Source organism: Pteropus medius, unplaced genomic scaffold (genome assembly GCF_902729225.1).
Source record: "Pteropus medius unplaced genomic scaffold, Ma_sr-lr_union100, whole genome shotgun sequence".
Taxonomy (NCBI): domain Eukaryota; kingdom Metazoa; phylum Chordata; class Mammalia; order Chiroptera; family Pteropodidae; genus Pteropus; species Pteropus medius.
In genome coordinates this window covers 3,037,035-3,061,544 of record NW_024342257.1, presented here as the reverse complement: position 1 = coordinate 3,061,544, position 24,510 = coordinate 3,037,035, and the positions used below count along the sequence as shown (strand labels likewise).

At 34.4% G+C, this 24,510-nt stretch overlaps 1 protein-coding gene across 11 annotated transcripts in view; it reads left to right on the top strand.

Annotated features, from left to right (window-relative positions):
- Positions 1-24,510, top strand: part of DIAPH2 (diaphanous related formin 2) — a 939,022-nt gene that overhangs the window by 303,041 nt on the left and 611,471 nt on the right. For all 11 annotated transcript variants that reach the window (XM_039859137.1, XM_039859172.1, XM_039859127.1 and 8 more), the window contains one exon: positions 24,052-24,153. In XM_039859137.1, the coding sequence (XP_039715071.1) occupies positions 24,052-24,153 (102 nt within the window). The remainder of the gene's footprint in view (positions 1-24,051; positions 24,154-24,510) is intronic.

Genomic DNA, 24,510 nt, shown 5'->3' with positions numbered 1-24,510 from the left:
TAGTAGTTGGGAAGTAACATTTGGTGAGACTAACTGCTACACATTCAATGAATCGAATAATTCAATTCAAAAGTCAGTTTAAAACTCCTCCTACATTTAATGTTCTACTTCATTTTTGGAAATTGCCCTGTTTCTTTAATTCCTTTTCTTTTAAGCTTCTAAATTTTTTCCTTTTACTCTTGCATTGTTTAATAATTGACCTTAAGAAGTCAGCATACATGCAGCTACAGCAACAGAAACCCGGTTAACACACTTAGATATTTTTTATTATACTCAAGACATATGCAGGGCAATGTGCAGGGAGCTAATTTTTTTAATTGTTGTTTGAATTACTGGTGTTTCCAATGAACCTGTAGTAGAGTATGCTCTCTCCTCAACAAGCTGCATTAGATCAACTTGTCAGGTGCATTACTCATTTGGTCGTTAAGGCATAAAGTCACAACTTGAGGTTTATAACAGGATGGCATTTGATGTTTTTCTTCTATTATCAGCGCCTTATCTGGTAGTGAAAACAGATATACATACCTCTTACCTCTTTTTTCTCAAAATACATTTTTTCCTAAAATTCCTAGTTATTAAGCTAATAAGTTTTCTCTGAAACATAACTTGGAATTGATGGTGTACCTTTATCCGCTTTACCATGACAGTGATAATCAAGTACTTGCTCTTTGAAACATTTTCTTGACATGTCTGAGTTGGATATTTACCCACTACTTTTTCATTCATCCTTTCCTTTTATTGCCTCTTGCTTTATGAATAATCATGTATGCTTACTTGGTTCATTAAGTAGTAGTAGCATAATTATGAGAGTGTATTAAAATAATTTATTTTAAATTGACCTAACTTGCATGAGATGTCAACGACTTCCATATAATTGAAACACGTTTGTTTGTTGTCGTTGTTTTTACCCTTTTTGGAAAGGAAATGCTCTTATTCACATTGAAACTGGAGTCATCTTTGGACTTTATTCAAATGTGTCCATTTTGTGAAACCACACAAAGATGTTCACTTAGCTTAAGGGAATAGAACTTTGTTATGCTCTTTGAGTGTTACATTAAACTAGATCATTGCCTCAGGATCCTATTTAATATGTCCATCTGATTTATGATTTTTTGTAGTACTCTTTCTTTGATTTGTCTCATCTTTGGAAAACTTGGCATTTATTTCTATTTTATTTTTTACACTGTCTCAGTGATTAGCTGTGCATTCATTACTCTGAGTAGTGTTACTTGCTGAATTTAAATCAGATTAGGTAGAATATTGTGTTTTGAATTTACAGTCATGCGACATGAAGGAGATAAGTAACATGGTTTGTAAGTATATAGAATGATTTTTTTTTAAAGTATCAATTTCAATAAATTTTTAAAACACTCTATTTAGTTTTAGGTCCTATGTAATAATACTTAGAACAATATGAATGCTAAGTATGTTTTCATTCTCATTTTTATCATTGATTTAAAAAGACTTTAATTTTTTGCAGCAAATCACATTTCTTCCTTTCTGGCCATCTATCATATAATTAAGATGATATCAAAGACTGATTAGAATATTTAAGTCATTAAAATTTTAATTCTTAATTGTACAATTTCCCTTGGCAGGGTTATTAACTTTTATGATACAGGGAGAATGGAAATTCAGCGGAGATATTTATTTATTTATTTTTTTACAAATAGGCTGTACAATTTGCAGTTTTCCAGGTGGTGTTGGGAATACGTGAATAGATCACACAGCTGCTGGCTTGGTAGGTTTGGGGGATATGTTTAGCAGATGTTTATAGAATCTAGAATTTCAAGTATTCTCAAATACATCTAGAGACAGATATTTGTCCTCTGGTTTAGCATTTCAGATAATGTTTATATCTTTTTCATCTTGGTGGTATGTAACTGTCTTTGTTTCTTGGTTTTATTTTTTTTTTTTGGTCCCCTAACCACCAAAGGTATTGTAACAGCTTAGGGGGGGATATATCTACCATAACCTTTGAATTAGATGGACATTCCTATTAAATAACTGAATATATTTTTAAGGATAATGTAGGGTTTCTATCATTAGTCCAATAGTTTACCTACAAGAAGGAACATGAAAACTGCAGCCAGACTCATTTCTATAGCTCATTTCTATATTAAAATCACCTATCCGGGCTAGAGAAGTACAGTTTTCCCTATTTCTTCTGAGATGAGATAGTCTGTGAAGAATGTAGGTCAACCTGATTTTTTATTATTTACCTCATTAGCTACTTTGATTAAAAGTAAAAATTGATGAACAAGGATTTGGGATGCTCATGATTCAGTTTATAGGCCTTCGATATAGGGATGACTAAATATGTACTTGTTAAAGCCCATTTATTTGCTAATTCAAACAGTATTTATTGAACTACATGAAAGCTACTTTGCTAAGTAAGTATTGTGAGATCTACAAAAATGGCTAAGTTAGACTTGGACCCTTATATTTAAGAACTTAATGTTCAAGAATAAGGCATGCACACAACTAATTAGAATATCTCAAACATATAAAAGTCCTATAGTTGAGACTGAGATGAAGTGGTGCCAGTTTTAATGGGTTAAGGGAAGGAGGGAAGGGAAGATAGTGAAAGACACCTTGAAAGTGGAGGCAGTTTAGCTGGGCCTTTGAGGATGAATGAGATTCAGGTATTTACTAATGCGCCTGAGAAGGGGAAAAAATGTTTGTAGAATTAATTGTATGTTAGAAAACCTGGAGCTTATAATGCCAGTTTCCCCAGGCAATAGCAGATATGTAACATGTGGCTAGACTGCAGAGTTCATGTTGGAGATGGAGGGGTGTAACTTCAGAGGAAATGGCAGAAAATGGTATTAGAAAGGTATGTTTAAACTAGATTACAAGGGCCTTCAAATATTAGACTAAGAAATGCAGACTTTAATTGACAAGAAATTTGGAAGCATTGAGGGATCTTAGAAGACTGACATGAGCAAAGCTTTTTAAGGTAGTTTAGTAGAGCCTCATGAAGTGAGAGGGCCTGAGGACATGAATAAAAATGGTGCCTTTAAGTTAGAATCTCAAGGACTAGAGAACTTATTATTGCTGCATAATAGGGAATAGAGAAGAGTTAAAGATTCTGGAATTTTAAGAATATGTGGCTGGGGAAATGGCAGTACTTTTAACATAATTGGGGAAGGTTAAGCAAGAAGAATGGACTCAGAGCAAGGTAGATTTTGACAACCATGAGTTTGAGTTGCCAGTTATCAGCTTCCAGGAAGAACTATCCAATAGGCATCTAGTCTAGTCTTATGCAGAAATTATTTCAAAGTGTATTCCTGGGAGTGAAGTGTATTGCTGGGGCATAGGATATGCACATCATCAACAAAAATAGTTATTATAATTGTTTTATGAATTCATTATTTGTTTAGATTTGCCCATGTCTTCTTTTTCGTTCTTTGGTCAACGTGCCTGCCTCTATTTTTGAACTTCTTTCTGTAATCATTTTCCTTTGTTGAAGTACGACCTTGAAATTTTCTTTTATTGAGGGTCTCTTGGGGGCAAACTTCCAGGTTTTGTGATTTTTTGTTTTGAAAATGCCTTTATGTATTCTAGGTACTTATTTCCTTTCAATCTATTGAAGATATTATTCTCCAATTTTGGCTTTTTTTGTTGATAAGTTAACTCTCACTCTATATTCGTTCTTTTTAAGGTAATGTCTTTTCCATGTATTTCATCTAAGTTCATCTGTTTACCTTTGATATGAAAGAGTTCGTATCACTAAGTTTAGGTGTTGATTTCTTTTTATTTATCCTACATGGGGATTTTTGAGCTTCTCAAATCTGTATATTTGTGTCATTCGGGAATACTGGAAAATTATCAACCATTATCTCCTTAAATATTACCTCTGCCCCATTTTCTCTTTTCTGAACTTCTGGAAATTAGATTATAGAAATTTCACCATGTCACTCTATACTGCATTCCTCTTTAACTTCTCTTTCACATTTTCTACTTATTTCTGATACATTCTGGGAATTTTCTTCAGCCATATCTTCTACTTCATGAATCTCCCTTAAGCTCTCTTTCTTCTACTGCTAAACACACCCCCTGAATTTTAAAATTTTAATGATTACCTTTTAAAAATAAATTTAAGAAATTTTATTTGGTTCTTTCCTAGATTTTCTTAGACATTGTAATAGTATCTTCCTTTTTATCAGTAATTTCAATATTTTTTATTTTGTTAAACATATTAAACATACTTATTGTTTCTTGTACTTTTAAGGCCTCGTGTACAGGTTAATATTCTTCAAAGGATAGATGTTTGCATTTGATAGGTTGCTACCAACCTAGGATTGTGTCAAAATTTTGGCTTAAGGTTTTTTAGACTCTTGAGGAAGTATGAACCCTGGCTGTATGAGGACTGGCTTTTGACTAAGAATTCTCCGAGAAGATTTTTAACTCTCCATTTAGCACCAAAGTTTGATATGGGCAATTTTCTTCTCAGGCCTCTTGGGACATGGGTAAGTTTATTTTAAATTTACTGCTAAACTGAATTGTAGTCTGCTGGTGTGTATAGAGCCATTTGCTATTAGTCTTCTCACTTTGATCAGGCCCTGAACTTGGTTTCCATTCCCCCATACTTGAGGCCTTGAAAACTGAAGCTCATGTTCATCTGGGTTTAGCAAATTCACTCAAGGTCAAAGCTGGCTTTACTGATGAGCTTGTCTTTCACTTAGTTTTTGGCCTCCGGGTATTCCTTACTTTCTTAACCAGATTATCAGTGCATTCCGAATCATTTTAAAAAAATATTTATTACAGAAAACCAATGAAATGCACCTAAGCCATCACAGAATATTACATTTAGTTCTTTTAAGTGGGAGATGTGTAAGTCAAGGTATATATTCTACCATATTTTCAGAAACAGCTGCTCAGGTGACTTATTTTTATGTGGGCACGGGACATCTCAAAATGACTTTATTCTTATGTTGCAGTTTTCTAAACATGAGGCATTGGTACTGGAATACAGAAATCATGGTGCACAGTCTTTTTCTAATCCAACTTAGTTACTAATATTCACTTTTAGAACAGAGAAAATTATTATAGCCACCTGTTGAAGAAGCAGAGTGATTCAATAGGTGATTTCATAAGCAAGAACTACGTTTGGTCAATAGTCATAATTTCTAGTTTCTCCTTCACAGATCTCCCTCTCTCCCCATTCACAAAAGAAATTTTTAAAGAGTGTGTAGGGGGAGGACCAGAAAAAAAAAATCAATACAGTGTACACAGAGTAGTGTCTTAGTAATGGGCCCTTAATAATGAATGCACATGTGCTTTTGTGTAGATGCGTATGGTTTCTGATTTTTCCGCTCAGGACTGGAGGGCATTGAAGTGAAAGCTGCCTGCATACAGTTGCTTCAGGCTCTAGAAGCACTCACTGCTTATCATGTAAAGTGAGTGACTTGACACTGGGATTTTACCAGGAGAAAATCTTAGTTGTTATCTGCCACTAATAATGGGTTTTACCGGGGAAATACATGCCAGCTGTTAAGTTTCATGCTAGCGATAGAAATAGAAAACATAAATCAATCATTAGAATCACCATTATTAAATGCAGTATGAAGCAATGAATGACTGTGACAATTTAATTATGGATATAAAGGTTGGTGCCCAATAAGTATGTAAAAGTGGCTTGGAATTTGTTAAATTAGAATACATTTTAATTTCTAATGCATAGAATTTAAAATTTTTTTATAGTTTGGCAATATAGTACTTTCATTCAATTCAACAGACATTGTTTTTTCAATGCCTATTATGTACCAAATTGGTATTAGTTTCTGGTGATCCAAATATGGCTAATGGCTTTAAGAATCTTACATTTAATTGCGGAGCTAGGTATCTAAATTAATGGTAATGCAGTAGATTCAGTGCCACATCCATGCTAGGAACAAAAGCTGTAGAGGTCCAGAGGAGAAAGTAATTCTGCTTGGAAGAGTTCAGGAAGGCATCCCAGAGGAGATGGTATTTTAGCCCAGCCAAATGTTTTCACGCTGAGAAGGAGTGGGATATAAAGAGCTTTCAGCAAAGACATATAAGCTTGGGATTTTTTGACTTTTTTCAGGAATGGTAGTATTCTGATGTGGTTGGAGCGTTGGGATACCTGGGGGCTATGACTTTAATTTCTAGCCGAGTTTTGAAAGGCCCCAATGCATTCACATTGCCTACTACAGTACATATCTGTAGAATAAATGAATGGATGAATGAATGAATGGTCTATGCAATAATTCTTGAAGGCTCTAAAGAAAGCAGTAGAAATGGATGCAGAATTTTCCACAGGCAGGCAGGCTTAAGGACAGAATAGTCAAAGATAACTTGATGTTTTTTTACTTGATATATCTATTTATCTATCTATCTATCTATCTATCTATCTATCTATCTATCTATCTATCTATCTATCTATGTATCTATCTATGTATCTTTAACCAATGTAGAGAACAGACCTCTTTTCACATGACTGGATGTGAATTCTCGTTGGAGCGCCTTTATTTGAAAGTCCTGTGGAAGAGATAAGAAATAGAGTTTATGAATCTGAAGGTCGATGGAAGGCCTGTATCAGTACTTTCCTATGTGAAAGTATATGATATTATGGATATATATGTAACACACATATATTAATATAGATTTGGAAGGTAGCAAGATCACCCATATCTGCTGTTAAATAATTTCAGATTAAAGCAATTTCTAGGAAGGGGTGAAGAAAACAAAGAGCATACACTTCTTGATTCATATCACATCTAATAGAATGGTGCTCTTATTTCTCAAGTGATCAGTTTGAAGTAGTTTTTTTTTTATTATGTGTGTTTATACATTTCAGTTTCATTGATTACATGCTTTAAAAGGTTTTAATGTGGCCAAGTATTGAGGATGTAGCTGTAAGAGCCTTTATGTGGTGGTAAACTCTAGCATTTAATAACTACTGAAAATGCAATGTCTTCTCTCTTATTGTACTTGACAGGTTTTTTGTTATTATTTTAATACTCTTTATTTTGCCAAGAGGTAACTCATTCTCAAAGATGTTTTATGCCAGGGAAATTTTATTCCACTTTGTATAGAAGGCTAAGTTTTATATTACCTTTTGAGCATGTGTTTTTATTGTGGATTATAAATTACTGGATGTGAATATAAATTACTGGAGTTATTTAAGCAAAATTCATAGAGATTCTTTATTTTCAATCTGATAATGACCATATGCATTAGAAAGCTAATCCAGAAAACTGTCAGCAAACAATCATCCTTGCCTTTGGGAAACAGTTAAGTCAGTACATCATGCTTTAATTACCATAAAATATATCAGTGGACATACTCATCGATTCTGTTATTTTTTGTTAAACAAGATTTTTCCTTCATCATCTTTAGTGATAGAGTTTGATTTGTCTGATATGCTTACCTATAACTTTACAGAACCCCGTTTCTTGTATAATTCACTTGGTTAGACTGCATATGTACAGTATTTGTAAAATGATTACTGGGGGGCATTGAATAGGAATTGGCATTTATCCAGGTTCCTAAGTGCCAGTCACTCTGCTTCATGTTTTATACATGATAGTTCACTTAATGAAGTGATAGGCAAACATGCTAAGACAGGCAGCTTGCCGTAGTGGAGGAAGTATGGACTCGAAAGCTTTACTGCTTTGAGTTGGAATCCCAGATGTATCGTTTGTTAGACAGACAAAGTTACTTTGCTAGATTTGCCCTGAGGCTAGATTTTTGAGTAGGAAAAATGGGATATTTACCTTGAAGAGTTGTTATGATAATTAAGAGATGGAGATATGCAATCTAAGGCACTCCTTTAATAAGAGATAACATAATAATCATCATTAATAACAACCGATTTTAGAAAGTAAATTAAATTTTTTATTTTCTTTGGATGTTATTACTAAATGATAATTCATCCATGGCATGCAGATACATAGGAGGTTATAAGCAATTGCCTTTTAAATAAAACTTAAAACAAAAGTTTAATTGAAATGTTAATTTGGCAATCATGTTGGGTATCATAAATTTTTTAAGGCAGGGAGTATTTCCTGAAACTCTTTCAATTCCCAGGTTGACACCTTGCCCTCTGCGAGGAACTTAACTATTTATTTAATTATGGTGCATTGAAATTGTTTGAGATAGCATGCATTTGTCACTAAATTGACCCAGCAAATTTTATTCTTTTCTTTGAATATTTTCCCTTAATAAGATTACAGATGAAGTCAGTAAGTTGAGAAAGCCACCTGCTGTCTTGTTGGTAGGCCACCTAACTGGTCCATCTGTACTTGGTGTAGAGGGAAGCTTTAATATTGCCATTAGGTCTGCGTATGGTCAGATTTGACACCATGGGTGATTGGGTGACAGCCAGTTTATTTCCTTCAGCTAATGTTGTAGATAAATACTTCATATTTTAGTTTAACCCCGATAGGATAGAATTAAGTAGTGTTCTAATCTTCATCAGCAGCTTGTTGTTATTCAGTAACTTTTGTATTCTAATAAAAATGGCATAGGCTGCTGCTTCTGGAGCATTTACCATTTAACATACCAATTTTATCCATATGTTGACTCACATAGATGGAGTTGTGTTTCTTTGCCATAGATGTTGATGGGGCCCTATGGGCTGTGCTTGTTGTATAAACATTTAGTTCTCTAAACAATAATTTTGTGCTTAGTTTGGTTGGTATTGCTACATACTACTTTTTCATTCCTATAAAACTGGAAAATACTATTTTGTCATCAGTAAAAAGAGGGCGTGGTACTTGCTTACTCACTATGCGGACTTTCTTTTCCTGGTTGATTTTGTTAATGAACAATTCCAGGAAGCTTTGGGCCGTCGTATCACCTTGTCTCATTCCATTATAGATATTGATGCAACATGGATCGCTGAACAGTATAATCTCTTTTGCACAGTTTCTATTGATCTTGTTCAGTAAAGTGATTGTATGCTGGGTTTGTTCTGAAATCATTTTGGGAATAAAAACTGTTTTTGAATTTGACAATCAGGTGCCTTTTTATAATAGGCAAACTTGTACAAAGCTGGGATTCAATCATATTGTTTTTGTCTCCATACTATAAAGTTATTTTTCCTACTGAACTTCTCAAGTGGTCTTTACTCACTGTATCCATTCACTTCTTCTTCACATCCTGTGACATGGCTTCTGTTGTCACTGCTCTCTTGAAATTATATGTGGTCTGAAATGGCCTATTTTCTTCTGGATTTTTTTTTTTGCAGGACTTAGACTATGCTTGACCTTTCTGCTATGTGACACTGTTGATGAAAGCCTTTCTCTTATTGAAACATTTTTCTTTCTCGCTGAAGGGACAGTGTGCTCCTGTTTCTGACACCTTTTTGATTATTCTTTTTGTCCTCCTAACTGGCTGTTCTTCTGTGTCCATGTCTTCGGGCATCCTCCAGGGTCTAATCTTCTGTCTTGGATTCTTTCTCACTCACCGTTCAGTCACTGCTTAGACTTTTGTTACACCTTGAAGACAGAAGATCATCAAATTCTAATTTCTCTTTCTGCACCCTCATCATTTTCCCACTCTAATAGTTTATATATTTTATTCACATACTAGTTCTTGAGTATCATATTTTAGATGCTATGGTAAGTGGGACGGAGGATGGGAACAAAGTTGTACCAAATGTGTTGTTTTCCCCATGAACTTGTAACTTAGGGAAGGCAATAAGAAGCCTACATGAGCCTTAATTTAGTAAGGCAGCATATGGAAAATACCTTATCAGAGATGTAGGTAGGCAAAGAATATACTGGTAATTAGAGAAGGTTCATAGAGAAAGTGGTACTTTATTTGGGTCTTAATAGATAGATACAGATGTGACAGCAAAGATGTGAAAGGAGGTGAGTTCAAGACATTTTGCAGTCATTCAGGAGTCCCGTCATACCTTATCTATCTTTAGGTAGACTTGTCCTAGGTAGACAATAGGCAAAAATCACTTAAAATTAGAACCTGTAATCTTTTCATCTATATTAAGCACACAAAATAACTGTATCCATAATAACTCCCGTCATACCTATAGTATGTTAAAATGCATATATTTTGAATGCAGAACTTCAAAGGTGATTTTAAATAAGTGTAACCATTTCATTTTCTGTATTCACTTACTCCTGTTGTATCTTGCGTGCCTTGTTATTTTAAAAATACTGCACTGGATATCAGATGTAATCTCTGCCCTTTTGAATGTCTTACCAGATTTATTTCCATGAGATCTAAGTGTAAAGCTAGATATATTAGTGTTTCTTTTGTTCTTCTTCATATATTGTCAAACCCAACTTTGGAGTTCATGTTTTTTACCTGATATTTTAGTACGATTTTCCAGTAAGTAATAGGAATTTATCATTTCTTATTAGCCAATTTGAAGCTTTTAATTTGATTATATTTCTTTATAACATGTCTGTTCCAAATTTTATGTATTGACTTCCTACTCTCTCTCTATAGTTATAATCAGTGCTTAAGTTCAGATTCAAAGCATTCTAGGCTAAAAGCAGAGGCACGCTTTGGTGGCAGCCATGAGGAAAACAACAATGAGCACCCACAGTGATGGGACTGAAGAGGCCGAGGTGAAGTAAAGGCCAGTCTAATGGCGAGCACAGCAGATGTGAAATAGTTTGCTAGGAAAAAGAGTCAGCAGGTTGCTGTCCTGACCAAGTCAAATTTATTTGCTGTCTGAGACTATTAGCAGCTGCTTCTTACCTGGGTTATTACTTCTCTTTTAAGTTTCCGGTAAAGCCTTCAATTCGAGGTATTTTTAAATTTTTTTACATAATACAGGTTTCATTCTAATCTTTATGAGATGTGTTTTACTTTGTATGGTAATAGCTCTATCTGCATTCTACAGATTTCAGAGAATATGGGGAGCCATACATTCAGAATGCACTTGAGTTGTTTTGCCCTGAGATTTAATGTTTAATCTTGAACATTGCTTTATCTTATATATGCCTTTATGAACAAAACAGGACCCTTGATCATCTAGCTCTTGGACTCAAAAATTAATAAAAGGTACACAATAGACAATCACCAATTATTCTACAATAAATGACTAGGCTTATATTCTTGTTTTATATTATATCTTGTGCAGTAATATTAAAAATGCTCAACACCACTGAATATAGTATTATTAAAAGATAGTTCTCACAGGAGACAGTTTCTTATTGCTGGGCCCTCATCCAAGTACTTTTTAAAAAAAGTTCTTACACGCTTACAGTCCAAACTGTTTCTGGCATTTTCAGAATATAGTATCTCATGAAAGCTCATTGTTAAACCGAAGCCACCTAACTATGATATATTTAATGAAACACACACACACGCGCACACACACACGGTGCGCACACATCCCAGTTATGGTCATCAATGACTCAGCATCGAACAAAGTGCACTTATTGGACAGGTTTCACAGAAGTTGACTTAATTTACTTAGATAAATTGCTTACATATTGAATTCAGGTTATCATTATTCTCATTGTGTACAGGTTGTAAAAACATGCTACTAGCTGGGAACATAACTGAAATTAACTTTGACATAGAGTATTCTATTTAGAAATTTGTACTTTCAGTAGAATTTGGTTCTTGAGATCTTTTGGTCTAAGAAGTACAAGTTTTAAAATGGCTACATGGTATGCAAAAACAATGAAGCCAAGCTATGGTGTACTTGCTTAGCATTTTGTTTAGCTCACTTATGGATTTTGGTTAGAATGAATTTTTTCTTTTTTAAAGACTCCAGGTTTTATAGAATAAAATATTTTGTCTTCTCCTGTTTTTGCATATTCCAGATCCTTACCTGCTCTGGTTGTTTTCAGTGACTTAGTAAAATAGGAGCATGTTCACATCCAGCAAAGACAAATTTGTCTTCAACTACCTTTTGTTTTCCTTTTCAGTGCCAAATCCTTGTTTTTTCCCCTCTTCTAGCCTTGTGATAACTGCATGTATAAAAAGGGAGAGAGGCAATGGTACCTGTTATTAATTTTAGTATATATTATGTTCATATGTTTTAATTAATGCATAAAATTCATTCTTATTTATTCCTAAAACTTTATATACTTAGAAAAGTGATAGATCATAGAAATATATAGCAAGATCTTTGCCCTCAAGTCGATAATTGATTTAAAAATAAATACTGTAAAAACAGAGTGTGCTGTAAGTATCCTTCACTTTCTCTTAACATCTCATTACTCGTTGATACTATGAGCCCAGTTGTTGACCAACTGTTGCCTTCAACATTAGATCCTGAACTTTAGAAGAAATTACAAACAGGACTCCCATGGGTTACTGTTGATAATATTTGCACGTTTCAATTTAGTGTTTATTGAGCTATTAGACTGTTGTTATATGCCTTAGAGTGGTTGTTCCAAACCTTACTAATATCCAGAATTCCCTGGAGAGTTTTTAAGAGACATAGGCCTTAAGTCTTTATCTATAGAGATTTTGACATTTTGATTCCATAGTTATGAGTATGTTTAAATCCAGATCACAAGTGGATGAGAGAATAGGGAAGCACAGAGAGATAATGCCAGACATTCTACATTCTTGATAGTACAACACAGAGGATGCTAGATTGGGCAAGAAGAGGGTCATGAGTCTGTTCAAAAAACAGAATAACTTTAAGTTTACTCAAATTTTGTTATCATGTCTTTTCACATTTCCAAAATAGTCTCAAATGATGCTTACCATTTTCAAATAGAAAGTTACTAGCAGACTAAACTTGAATTAAAAAAAAAAAAGTTCAGGTACTCCTCCTTTCTCAAAAATTTTCTAATGCTTCAGTTGCCTTCAACAGAATGCACTTATGTGTTTTCCGAACTCAGAAAATTACTGCTGAAAGACAAAATTGAAACCAGTTGGAATCAGAAAGGGGAAAAGAGATGATGTAACTATGGTTGTTTCTCATCGAGCTCAGCCAGCAACAAACCAAATTGAAATACTCAGTAGTATATTTATGTGCATAAAGTAAGGGAACCATATTACATGAAATTCAAAGGTCTGATTTATGCATATTTTTTATAGAATTCAGATTTTCATCTTATCATAAACCCAAGTATCCTAAGTGAAACATTACCAAACATTGTATCTCCTTATGAGATTTCACTCTACCCAGATATTGATGAGATGGTAGAAACTAATTTTATAATTTCATTAAGGCCGATTTGCTTTTTCAGTCATTTTTCATGTAGACATATGACAAAATCATATGAGAATATATGGGGAATAAATAGGAGACAGTTACATTTTGGGATCAAATTGCTGATCCCTGTAAGATTGACACATTTAAAAGGCATGAGGAGTATAAATGTGTTTGATTATGCAAACGCCGTTTGAAAAAAAAACAGAATTGTCAATCAACAATTATAGTAAGGCATTTCTAGCTGCTATTTTGCAAGGAAATTTTTAACATTTCCAAAGGTTGAAGCAAGAATAAATTGACCTCAGTTGCAAAAGGAAGGGGGTAAGGGACCGAACACTTAATGAGCACCTATGATATCAGGGGTTGGCAAACTACAGAAGGCAAACCCAGCCTGTAACGTATTTTTGTGAATAAGGTGCTATTCGAATGCCACCATGCCCATTTGTTACTTATTGTCTATGGATTCCTTCACGTGACAATGCTAGAGTTGAATAGAGTTGCAACAGAGACTATATGACCTACAAAGCCTAAATTATTGACTGTCCAGAACTCCTACTTAATACAGTTCCTAGAATGTGCCTCAACTGCTTTTCAGAGGCTCTCCTGGTTCATTTCTAGGGCCTATAGAGGTGGAGGTGGAGGTGATCATGACTCATAAGCTAATGTTTTTGGCTTGAGCTTCCTTATCAAGCCTTTTGTGAGCATGTTGCTCCACTCTGCACAACCATTTTTTTTTTTTTAAATCTGGTGACTTCTGTGAACCTTTGGGTTCCTTACATAATATCTAAGCCTCTCTAGTCCTTCATTCAGAAGTTACAAAAAAAAAAAAGTTTACAAGGCTGGATTATGTAGGAACATGTACCCTAAGCCGGTACTCCATCTCTAGTCCTTTTCACCTTCCCCTGTCAAAAATTAAAAAAAAAATAAATAACACCCAGCACCTCTTGTAGGAATTACCACTAAACTCAGAATTCCAGTTCAGGCAAGTGAGGGTAGCAAGCATGCATAGTAAAAGAAACCACAACTTTGATTTAGTATTCTAGAAGGCACAGCAAAACATTTTGGTTAGGCCACAAGGAAGAACTCTAAGAGAGATTTCAAACCATGGGGTATATTCAGCATCTCCACTGAACCCTCTTATCTTGAACTATTTGGTAATAAATATGTGAGAGGCAACTGTGAATCTCCTTATCTATGAAGAATGGCAGAGCCTTGTGACAAGAGCATGGACTTTGGGGTCTAACAGCCTGGGATTGAATCTCGGCTCTTCCATTTAACTTTTCTCTGAAATCTTTTGCAAGTTTCTGGGGACCTCAGTTTCCTTATTTGTAAAATAGGAATAACAATACTATTATGGACTGAAAGTTTGTGTCTCCCCAAACTTATATATTAAAGCCCTACCCCGCAGTGTGGCTGTATTTAGAAATGGGGCCTCTAAGAAGTAATTAAGGTTAGATGAGGTCATAAACATGGGATCCCTGATCCAGTAGGATAAGTGTCCTTTTGAGACACCAGAGAGCTGGCTCACTTTCTCTTTCTCTGCACATGCACCAAGGAAAGGCCAGGTGAGCACAGAGCCAAATGGTAGCCACCTGAAGCCAAGAGAATGGGGCTCAGCATAAAACCTACCTTGCTGGCACCTTGATCTTGAACATCCCAGGCTTCAGAACTGTAAAAAATGTCTTTTGTGTGAGCCACGCAGTCTGTGGTATTTTGTTGTGGCAGCCAGAGTAGAACAATACAAATATCTACCTTGCATCGTGAATAGGAAAATCCATCCAGTGCAGTGCCTGATAGTGGTTGTATGCATACTCTTCGTCATTATGTATACCCAATATTTTCCTAGGTCATAAGAGTCTAGGGATAGAAATAAAATTACAGAAACCATTATATGAGTACTATACCTGAATTGGTCTTGTAGGAACTAGTCCTCTCCAGTTCTCCCCAGTTGGTTTAAGAATTCTCCAGGGGAGGCCTACTTGCTTATATAATGTCTAGGTAGCCCTTGACTTTTATATATTTCAACTTCAGTGTATCCTTTGCAGATGTTATAATTTATTGAAACTCTTAAGTTGCCTTTTATACAATGAATTCAGGCATTTTTATAGACATGATAGTGCTGTATACCAACCAACAGTTCTGTTTTTGTAGCATTCCTACTTTTGTCTATACAGGAAATGTTTGTGCAGGTATTTTAATATTTTGTTGCAACTTGACTTTCTTTTGTAAATCATAAGTGGTGAACAAGAAAGTGAATATGTTGATAACAGTGATAAGAAATATGAGTATCAGATGTAATACAATTGTGAAGAAAATGGAATTCGTTAGGCATGTGAATCTTTAAGGCCTCCCCACTTCTCATAACATAAAAGTATGTGGCTAAATTTTTGCTTATTTGAATTTCACTTACATATTTTGATATGCCTCTATGACCAGACCACCATTTGGTGTGTGTTATTTTGTTCTTCCTGTCTGTTCATCATGCTACTTGAAGCCTGAGCTACATTTCTGTGCTGCAACCTGAAGTACATCTTAAACATCCATCATTGTGCACAAATGAGAATGTATATGTAGGAAAAATGCCAAAATAATTGAAGTGCCTGTTCTTTCCCGGGCACAATTCCAGGTGCTAGCATATGACAGTGAACAAAATAGTCATGAGATCCCTCTTTTTAACAGAGCTGACATCAGAGTGGAAGGCATAGACAATAAGACATGTATTATTTCGGATAGTAATGATTGCTGTGGAGAAAAATGAAGCAGGCAAAGGGACAAAGGAGTGCCAAGAGCGAGGAGTTGCAGTTTTGAACCACATCATCAGGAAAGGATTCTATGAGAAAGTAACATTGAACCAAGATCTGGAAGAAGTGAGGAAAGATCTGGGGATGATATAACAAGTGCAAAGGCTCTGCTGTGAGAATTGTTCTGCTATATTTGAAGAAAAGCAAGGAAGCTAGTATGGCTGGAATAGAGTGAATGAGAGGAAAGTAGTAGGAAATGAGGTCAGAGTAGCTAAGGAGGGGACAGTAACTGCAAAGTAGGGCATTTGAGGCTATTGTAAAGACTTTGGCTTTTACTCTAAGTAAGACAGGACGCCATTGGAGGCTTTTGAACAGAGGACTAACATTAGTTAATTAATTGACAGGATAGAGTTAAGGAGAAAGGTAGAATGGAGGCTGCTTATTAGGCTACTTCAGTAACCGAGGCTAGAAGTAATGGTGGCTTCAACCACTTAGGTAGAAGTGGAGGTGATGAGAAGTGATAAAATACTGGATTTGCCAGAGAGTGGGGATGTGGCCTGTGAGAGAGGAGACAACGATGACTTCATTTCTTTTTCTTGAACAATTACGATTGAGTTGCCATTTGTTGAGAAGAAGACTGAAAAGCAGCATTGGGAGTAAGATAAGGAGTTTGGTTTGGGATGTGCTAAATCGGAGACACTTATTAGACAATCCAGTGGAAACATTCAGAAAATGAGAAGTTTCTTTGAAGATGTGTAGTTTGCCAGTGGTCTTTTATTTGAATAAATCTTTGGGGAGATCTAAAATACTGACTTTCTTCTGGACATGCTCAGGTAACACCTGAGACCCAGACTGAAAACAATCCTACATTGTTGATACCCTGGCTACAAATATTTTGGAGGTACTATTTTGTTCATTCTTGCTCAGCAAGGTTAACTGCCGCCTTCTGCATTAAACTAGATTTTGTGCAGGATTGTACCAGTCTGAGGTGTACCGCATTAAAAAAGGAAAGCCCAGATAGGATGAATATCTAAACTGTATTCTTAACAAGAAACGATCTATTAGCCTAGTGGTATTGGGTTTTAGCATCATAAATCCTATGTTATGCTTTTCTTAGTACTCTTCTTTGTTTGATATGCATAGTCCTTGGGGTTTATTGCTGGATTTATTGGTTTGTGACATAAATTAGGAAATTTAACATAATGGGGGGTTCTCTGCATGCATGCGATGGCTAAATAAACATCAGCCCATACTTACAAAGCCAGAGTCAACCTGCAGGTACAGGGATTAAGTATAACTTGAGTAAGGTACTTCACATAGGTTAAAGGTTAACAGAAGGAACTTCCACAACCTCATTTGTTACTTACTAGGTTGGGGTTAGAATCATACTTTAGTTTTGGTATTTAAGTTATCACTTCAAACAAGGGAAATTCTCCCTAAAATCTCTAAGACAACTTTATTTGTCCTTCCCAAAATATATATTGCCCGCTGAGCTGTCGAGGCCCAATTGAAAATATACAACATTAGTTATTGCACGTTGTTTGACATAGTGTTCTGGTGACATTTAGCAGTGTTCAGTAATTGGCTTAATGAACAGGTGTACAAGTATATTAGTTATGCAGATGTTAATTTGCAATAGCATGCGCTGCCTGATTTGGGAGGTTCTTGTCTAAACTACAACCAGTAAGATTTCTTCCTTAATTAGGAAATCATTACAAAGTGTGTGTGTGTGATTCCCACCATTAGAACCATTACTCTTGTTTAATGTGCTGTAAACTTCGGGAACACTCCTGGTAATGCCATGCCTATGGCTTCAGGTATTATGCAGGTGTCAGAATGAAATCTACCTCTCTGTGAGACGCCTTGGTGCACAGCTGTAGGCAACACAGAGAGGGGAAGTTCCACAGCTGCAATATGCAGTGTGTGAGAAGAGACAGACATGCAATCTTGTACTCCATATTGCATCAGCTTTTCCTCTCACGGTTTGGTAAACAAATGTGTTATTCCTCACAAAAGGGATTCAAAAACAATTGAAAACAAAATTGTGCTTGTTTACCAAACTGATTAACCTTTACTTGTGTTTTTTATTATTCTCTTCCTTATTGTCTCTGATTCCTATCTACATTTGGTCCTTGAGATTGCCAAGGCTAACAATTTATAAACTATAAAAAGGGATGGGTATATTTATGTAATTTAGTAATATCATTTTTATTTCTATGTTGAGAAAAATGGAAATTTGCAAAGGCTAATATAGCAAATACCTGCACACCAGCCTCTCAGAGTGAACAAATATTGGTATTTAGTCATATTTACTACAAGTTTTTGCCTTTGAAGAAGTAAAACATTAGAGATAAAGTTGAATTTTCCAGGAGTCTACTAATTCCAGTATCACCTTGCTCCCCTAGGACAAGTGCTGTCAATAATCTGCTGAATATCTCTTCTCTGTTTTTATACTTTTGCTATATGTATATAACATATATGTATATAATATACTCATCTATAAGCAATACAGTATGTAAGATTAATCTGTTTTATTTTTTATTTAGTTGAATGCTGTTATACTGCGTGCAGCATTTTTCACCACTTTTATTTTTTCCATTCAGCATTATATTTGGGATCTGTCTTTGTTGAAATATTTAGCTATAGTATAGTCACTGTAAATACTGGGCTGTATTTTATTATATTAATATCCCATGGTTTATTCATTCCATACCCCCTAGCATGTTGGTTGTTTCCAAATTTTGTACTATTATAAACATTGCTACAGTGAATATCCTTGTCTCCTTGACCATTTGACTTATAAGTGGAAGCATTGGGTTATACTTATGGTAAGCACACCATAAATATATTAAACATTAATAAATGTTTATTTTACGGTTATCCTAATTTTTATTACCACTATTGGTATAATCAAATTCTTCTCTGCCTCCTCATCCATACTTGGGATTATGAGACTTTTTTATTATTTCCAATTTGATGACTGTGATACAGTATTTCATTCATTGTTTTCATTTGTATTTCCCTAATTACTGGTGCGGTTGAACATCTTTTTGTTCCTTGCTCTATGACCTTGGGCAAATGACTCAATTTTTTTGTTCATTAGTTTGCTCCTATGTAAAATGACAATAATAATACCTATTGTATAAGGTGATACAAAAATTAAATTATTTCCTGGTACACAGCAGATATTTAATAAAAGTTGATTTTGGTGGTGGTTGTAATGATTGTGGTTGTACTACTGCTACTACTACTAGTACTACTACCACTGTTGTTATTGTTGTAGTTATTATTATTATTATTATGTTTTTTCTTTTGCCCATTTTTCTGTTGTGTTTGCATGATATTTTCAGAAATGCAAGGATAAAGATGATTTTAAAAGAGTGGAAATTAATTAAATCAGAAAGATCATTGCAGGTATCACACACAGGAGTCATAGTAGATTTTCCCTGTCTGCCGCGTCATATTTGCACTCATTTTAAAATCGAATTATTAATTGAAGTTAAAATAACACCTACTTCAACTATACATCTGGATAAAATATGTTTTTATGTAGGGAGATCATAATTCTTATATTTGTATGATATATCTAAACAAGAGTTGGGTATTTACTTGTTGAATATGCATATATGTATGCATGAAGTTACATATATGTATGCATTTTCAATTTGGTTTTAATGCTACTATTATTAGCTTTATTTACCCTGGCTTTGTATATAGTGCACTTAATAGAGAGTGTCATACTTTTACTTCTCCCCATATTTCTTATCATATGTTGTGAAACATTAGTTGATGCTGATTCAGAGATACAGTGTTCTCTAATGTGGAACTATGGCTTCCAATAACAAAAAGAGAATTTGCTGAGTGATATGCATGTATTCATTTAAGCTATATTGTTATTGATAAAGAAATTACAAATGTTAGATAACTTTTGAAGATGCTTCTATAATTAGTAGTTTATATACGACCATGTTATTTAAGAGTATAAGTAGACATTTCAGTCTTGCGTAGCATGGTGTACTCATCTAGACTAACACATAGTGTAGGTGTTCAACAAGTATTTGCTGGCTGGCTGACTGGATGAATGACTGAATGAATGAATGAATGGTGTTGATGATGACTTTAGGAATCAGTCTTTCTCACTGGAATTTTGGATAAAGTAGTTAAAAATTGTATTATGTGAATCATTCACTGTTACTCATTTATAATATCTTAATATTTGCTACAAATTACAAATATCTTGTCACATGTTCTATGTATCCACCGGAATAGTGTAAATTAATAGGAGATTTCTGAACATTGACTAAATTAGATTGAGGAAAGAACATAACCATGTTTACTTTATTTATGCCGATGAGCATCCCTCAGTTGTAAAGGAATAAATTTATAGTATAATTGCATGCAAAAATCCATGTATTAAAGGAAATATAAGAATACTCAGTGGGCATTTTATCTTAGATAATTACTATCTTGATGTTAACATATCTTTAGTAATAATACGAATGTCTTTATTATTACATCATTATCTTCCTACAGTGTTTTATAATGTTTCATTATTATTTGCTCGATTAGCAGTGCCAGTTTATATACTCATATTAATCCTTTGGCATCAAACCCAGTGGCTATATGGTTTTTCATTTGCACGAGAGAGATCACATTTGACAGGAGGTCTCATTATGAACCTGAGGACTATAGGGCCATTGATGACAAAATTAGTTCTTGAAGATTTTGTGTTGAGACTTATAATCTCTTCAATCACAGCCAAATAATTTCAAAGAATTATAGAATCCTACACTTTTACGTTTTTAAATTATTTTTTATTTTTTATAAGCACATTTAACATGAGATATACCCTCTTAACAGACTTTCAAGTGCACAATATAGTGTTGTTAACTATAGGCACAATGTACCACAGATCTCTAGAACTTATTCTTGCATAACTGAAGCTTTATTTCACTTGAATAGCAGCTCCCCATTTCCCCCATCCTCCAGCCCCTGGCAACCACCATTCTACTCTTTGCTTCCATGAGTGTGACATTTTAAATGCCTCATATAAGTGGAATCATGCACTATTTGTCTTGTGACTCTCTTATTACACTTAACATAATGTCCTCCAGGTTCATCCATGTTGTAGCATATGGTGGGATTTCCTCCTATTTTAAGGCTGAATAATATTCCATTATGTGTGTGTATGTGTGTATGTATCACATTTTCTTTATCCATTCATTTGTTAATGGACACGTAGGTTGTTTCCATATCTTGGCTATTGTGGATAATGCTACAGTAAACATGGAGGTGCAGGTTTCTCTTTGAGATTCTGATTTCAGTTCTTTTAGATATGTACCCAGAAGTGGGGTTGCTGGATCATATGGTAATTCTATTTTTAATTATTTGAAGACTCTCCATAATTATTTTATGGAGAGATTGCACCATTTTATATTCCTATGAACAGTGTACAAGAGCTTCAGTTTCTCCACATCCTCACCAACTCTTTTGTTTTTTTGATAATAGCCATCTTAACAGATGTGGGGTGATACCTTATTCTGGTTTTGACGTCATTCCTCTGATGATTAGTGATATTGAGAGTATTTTTATATACCTATTGGTCATTGTATGTCTTCTTTGAAGAAATGTCTATTCTTCAAATGGAATTGTTCATTTTTAAATCAACTTATGAAATATTTAAGGTTTGTAAGCATGAGAAACATGTAAGCATCTTAGGACAAGTGGCATTTTGTAGTCATTGTGAATGTAGGGAATTTTTAGTATATGAAGTCTTTAATACTATTTGGGTAAGTTTGGGTATGCCATTGCTTCACTTCAAATTCTCTGTCTAAGCTCATGGTTGTGATTAGTAAGGAATGCTTTTAAAGACAAGAAAGCCAAAGGCAGTAATAGCCACTGGTCAATATCTACAGATCATGGCAAAAACTTGATTGTTTCTGAAAGCCTTTCTGGTTAAGGGGCTATTTTAAACTAGCTTTGCTCTGGTAATTCTCAGAACAGTAGTGCCCTTTCATGGAATTTTTACCATTTCTTGAACCCAGGATAAAGCCAAATTGCATAATACTAGGAAAATGTATTAAGACTCAAAAAACAAAACAAAACAAAACAAAACAAAATGTGAACTTTAGATATTTCAGACATCTAATCTTAATTTTAAACAACTTTTTCACTTAAAGAAGGGAGACGTTCAAATACATTTTAGTGAAAAAAAAAAGTAAAAATATGAAGGCAAACAAAATGAGCATTATATATGCTTAGATTAGTCAGGAGTCTGTTAGTTTTCAGTCTGTTAATATATCCTTTGTACAATAGCATTTTTTTTTTCTATATATGCTTGGTTAACCAGTCTCCCATAGTGGGGTTTAAGACATACCGAGAGACGAGGATAGTTTTCTTGACTATTACTTTGAGTCAAAATTACTGAGTGATTCTAGAAGTAATTTTAATACTATTTAGATAATTATTTTTATTTACAGAGGGAATAACTCTTAGACTGTCATTTCTTTATGTAGAGTTGTCTTAAGCTGGAAGTAGCTTGAAAATTAGAATAAATGAAAATGCTGATTATTGGATAGGAAAGACGCTATGCTCTTAGAAAGATCCTTTGAGTAACATTTTTGATGATTTTAAAAGAAATACATTAAAAGTCATTTTTTCTTCCAGTAGTAGCAATAACTCTACAGTGTTGAGTAAACATGGCAAACTACTTGTTACCTGTCATAAGATTATGATTTTCAAAGTAATTACTATCTAGTCTGCTAACTCTGCATCGCTTTAGATTGGTCATACTGGTAATGCTTAGGACTTTAGGTATTCAGACAATTTATTTTATCTGTTATGTTTTTAGTAAGTTTATTTAATTTACATGTATTTTGCACCGCTAAAACAAAGGAAGGTCTTAATGGACTTGCAGTATTCTGATGCATTCTGTAACATGTCTAGAAAGTTTTCCAGATGCTGACATCTTTGGACACATAGCTTAGCAAAAATATACTGTGGTCGTGTGTTGATTTTCCTCTAAAGAAAATCAATAACTCATTTGTGACCTTCTTAACAAAGATCAGACAAATTAAAATAATAAAAATAATTATTGCCTGAAAATGAAGTTATAATTTTAAAAGTAATAAAGAAACAGCAGAATTATGGCCATATGATTCAGTGATTGAAGTTTAGGAGCATGAGTAGGGAGGCAAGAGCATATCACTCTACTTGATTGGAAAAAAATATTGGCTTTTCTCAAATTTTTTCACGGTCCAATTACCTACAGCCCTATTGTTATATTAGAGGAGTTAAGCTACCAACACATGAGTACAATGGAAGGGTTTAAGGATTTGACATAAAGCTTCATTTTCATAGCAGACAGCCATATCGTTTTTCACTTTGTTTTTTGGGATAGCTTATTTGGGGGAGGGCTAATGGGGGTAATGGGGAGCTAAAACCACTCTGTCATCTCCACTCCTCACCATTTCAAGTCATTTTTACTGTTTCAAACTAGAAGGTTACCTTCTGAATACAGCATAATTATATATATGTGTGTGTGTGTGTGTGTGTGTGTTTTGTTTGTTCAAAGAAAGTAAATAGTACTAAAAAAAAGGTGAGGGAGACAAGTCTAACTCAAAAGACCACGTCTCTGATGTTCATTAATTATGTGTATGCAAATGGGTGCTACTGTTGTGCATCTTGCAAATGGTTTATATCTATTCTTCAAAGCAGTCTCAGCAGGAATTTTTATAGGGCAACCCGTTTAACAGTTAAAGTTACCTAAGGTACTTTAAAGCAATTTCACTGAATTAATGACATGCCTAAGTTTTAACATCATTTAGGATAAATGCATGTCTTTTTCCTCAATTAATCCAAATTAGGGAGATTTTACTATATATTTAATTCCAGTGCTTCTTGCAGATACCTGGTAAAGGGGTAATTAATGTTGCACATTAGTTAAGAAGTAGCAATTGATTTTTGGTTCTATTTGGCTTATCTTTTCTGCTTAAATGCTGATATTTAATTTGTAGGGAAACCTCTAAACGGGTCTATATTTTTATGTTTATCCTCTCCCTCGAACTAATGAAATGAACACATTTATTGATTTTGGCATGACTTTTATTAATGTTAATATGACTTACTAATGTTATTCTGTGCATTTGGATTAGTAGCATTATTGTTTATAAACCAACATTTTTCTTTCAGTTCAAAAGAAGGCAGAAGGTTCAGAAGAAAAGAAGACCCTGCCTACAAAGAAGAGAGTGAAAGAGTTGAGAGTTTTAGATCCTAAAACAGCCCAGAATCTGTGTATGTGATAATTCTTGCCTAGGGAGTGGTGGTGATGGTGATGGTGAGAGTGGGTTGTTGAATGTATTTAAACAAAGTTGTAACTTCTTTGAACAGGGATATTTAACATCTGCTACAAACAAAATTCTATGTATACATGATTTGAATCATGATTTGCCTTTTTGTCATTCATCTGGAGTGGAGATCATCATAATTTAGCCTTGGTTAGGCCAGATGAAATTTATGAATAATAAAGCTTTGAAAAGTATTGATAATTAGGCATTGTTAGAGGACACAGACAGAGTTGAAAAGAGTGCTTCTGTTTTTCTTCCCGCCCAGGCATGGGAATGATAGTTTTAGAACATTCACTAGTCATAT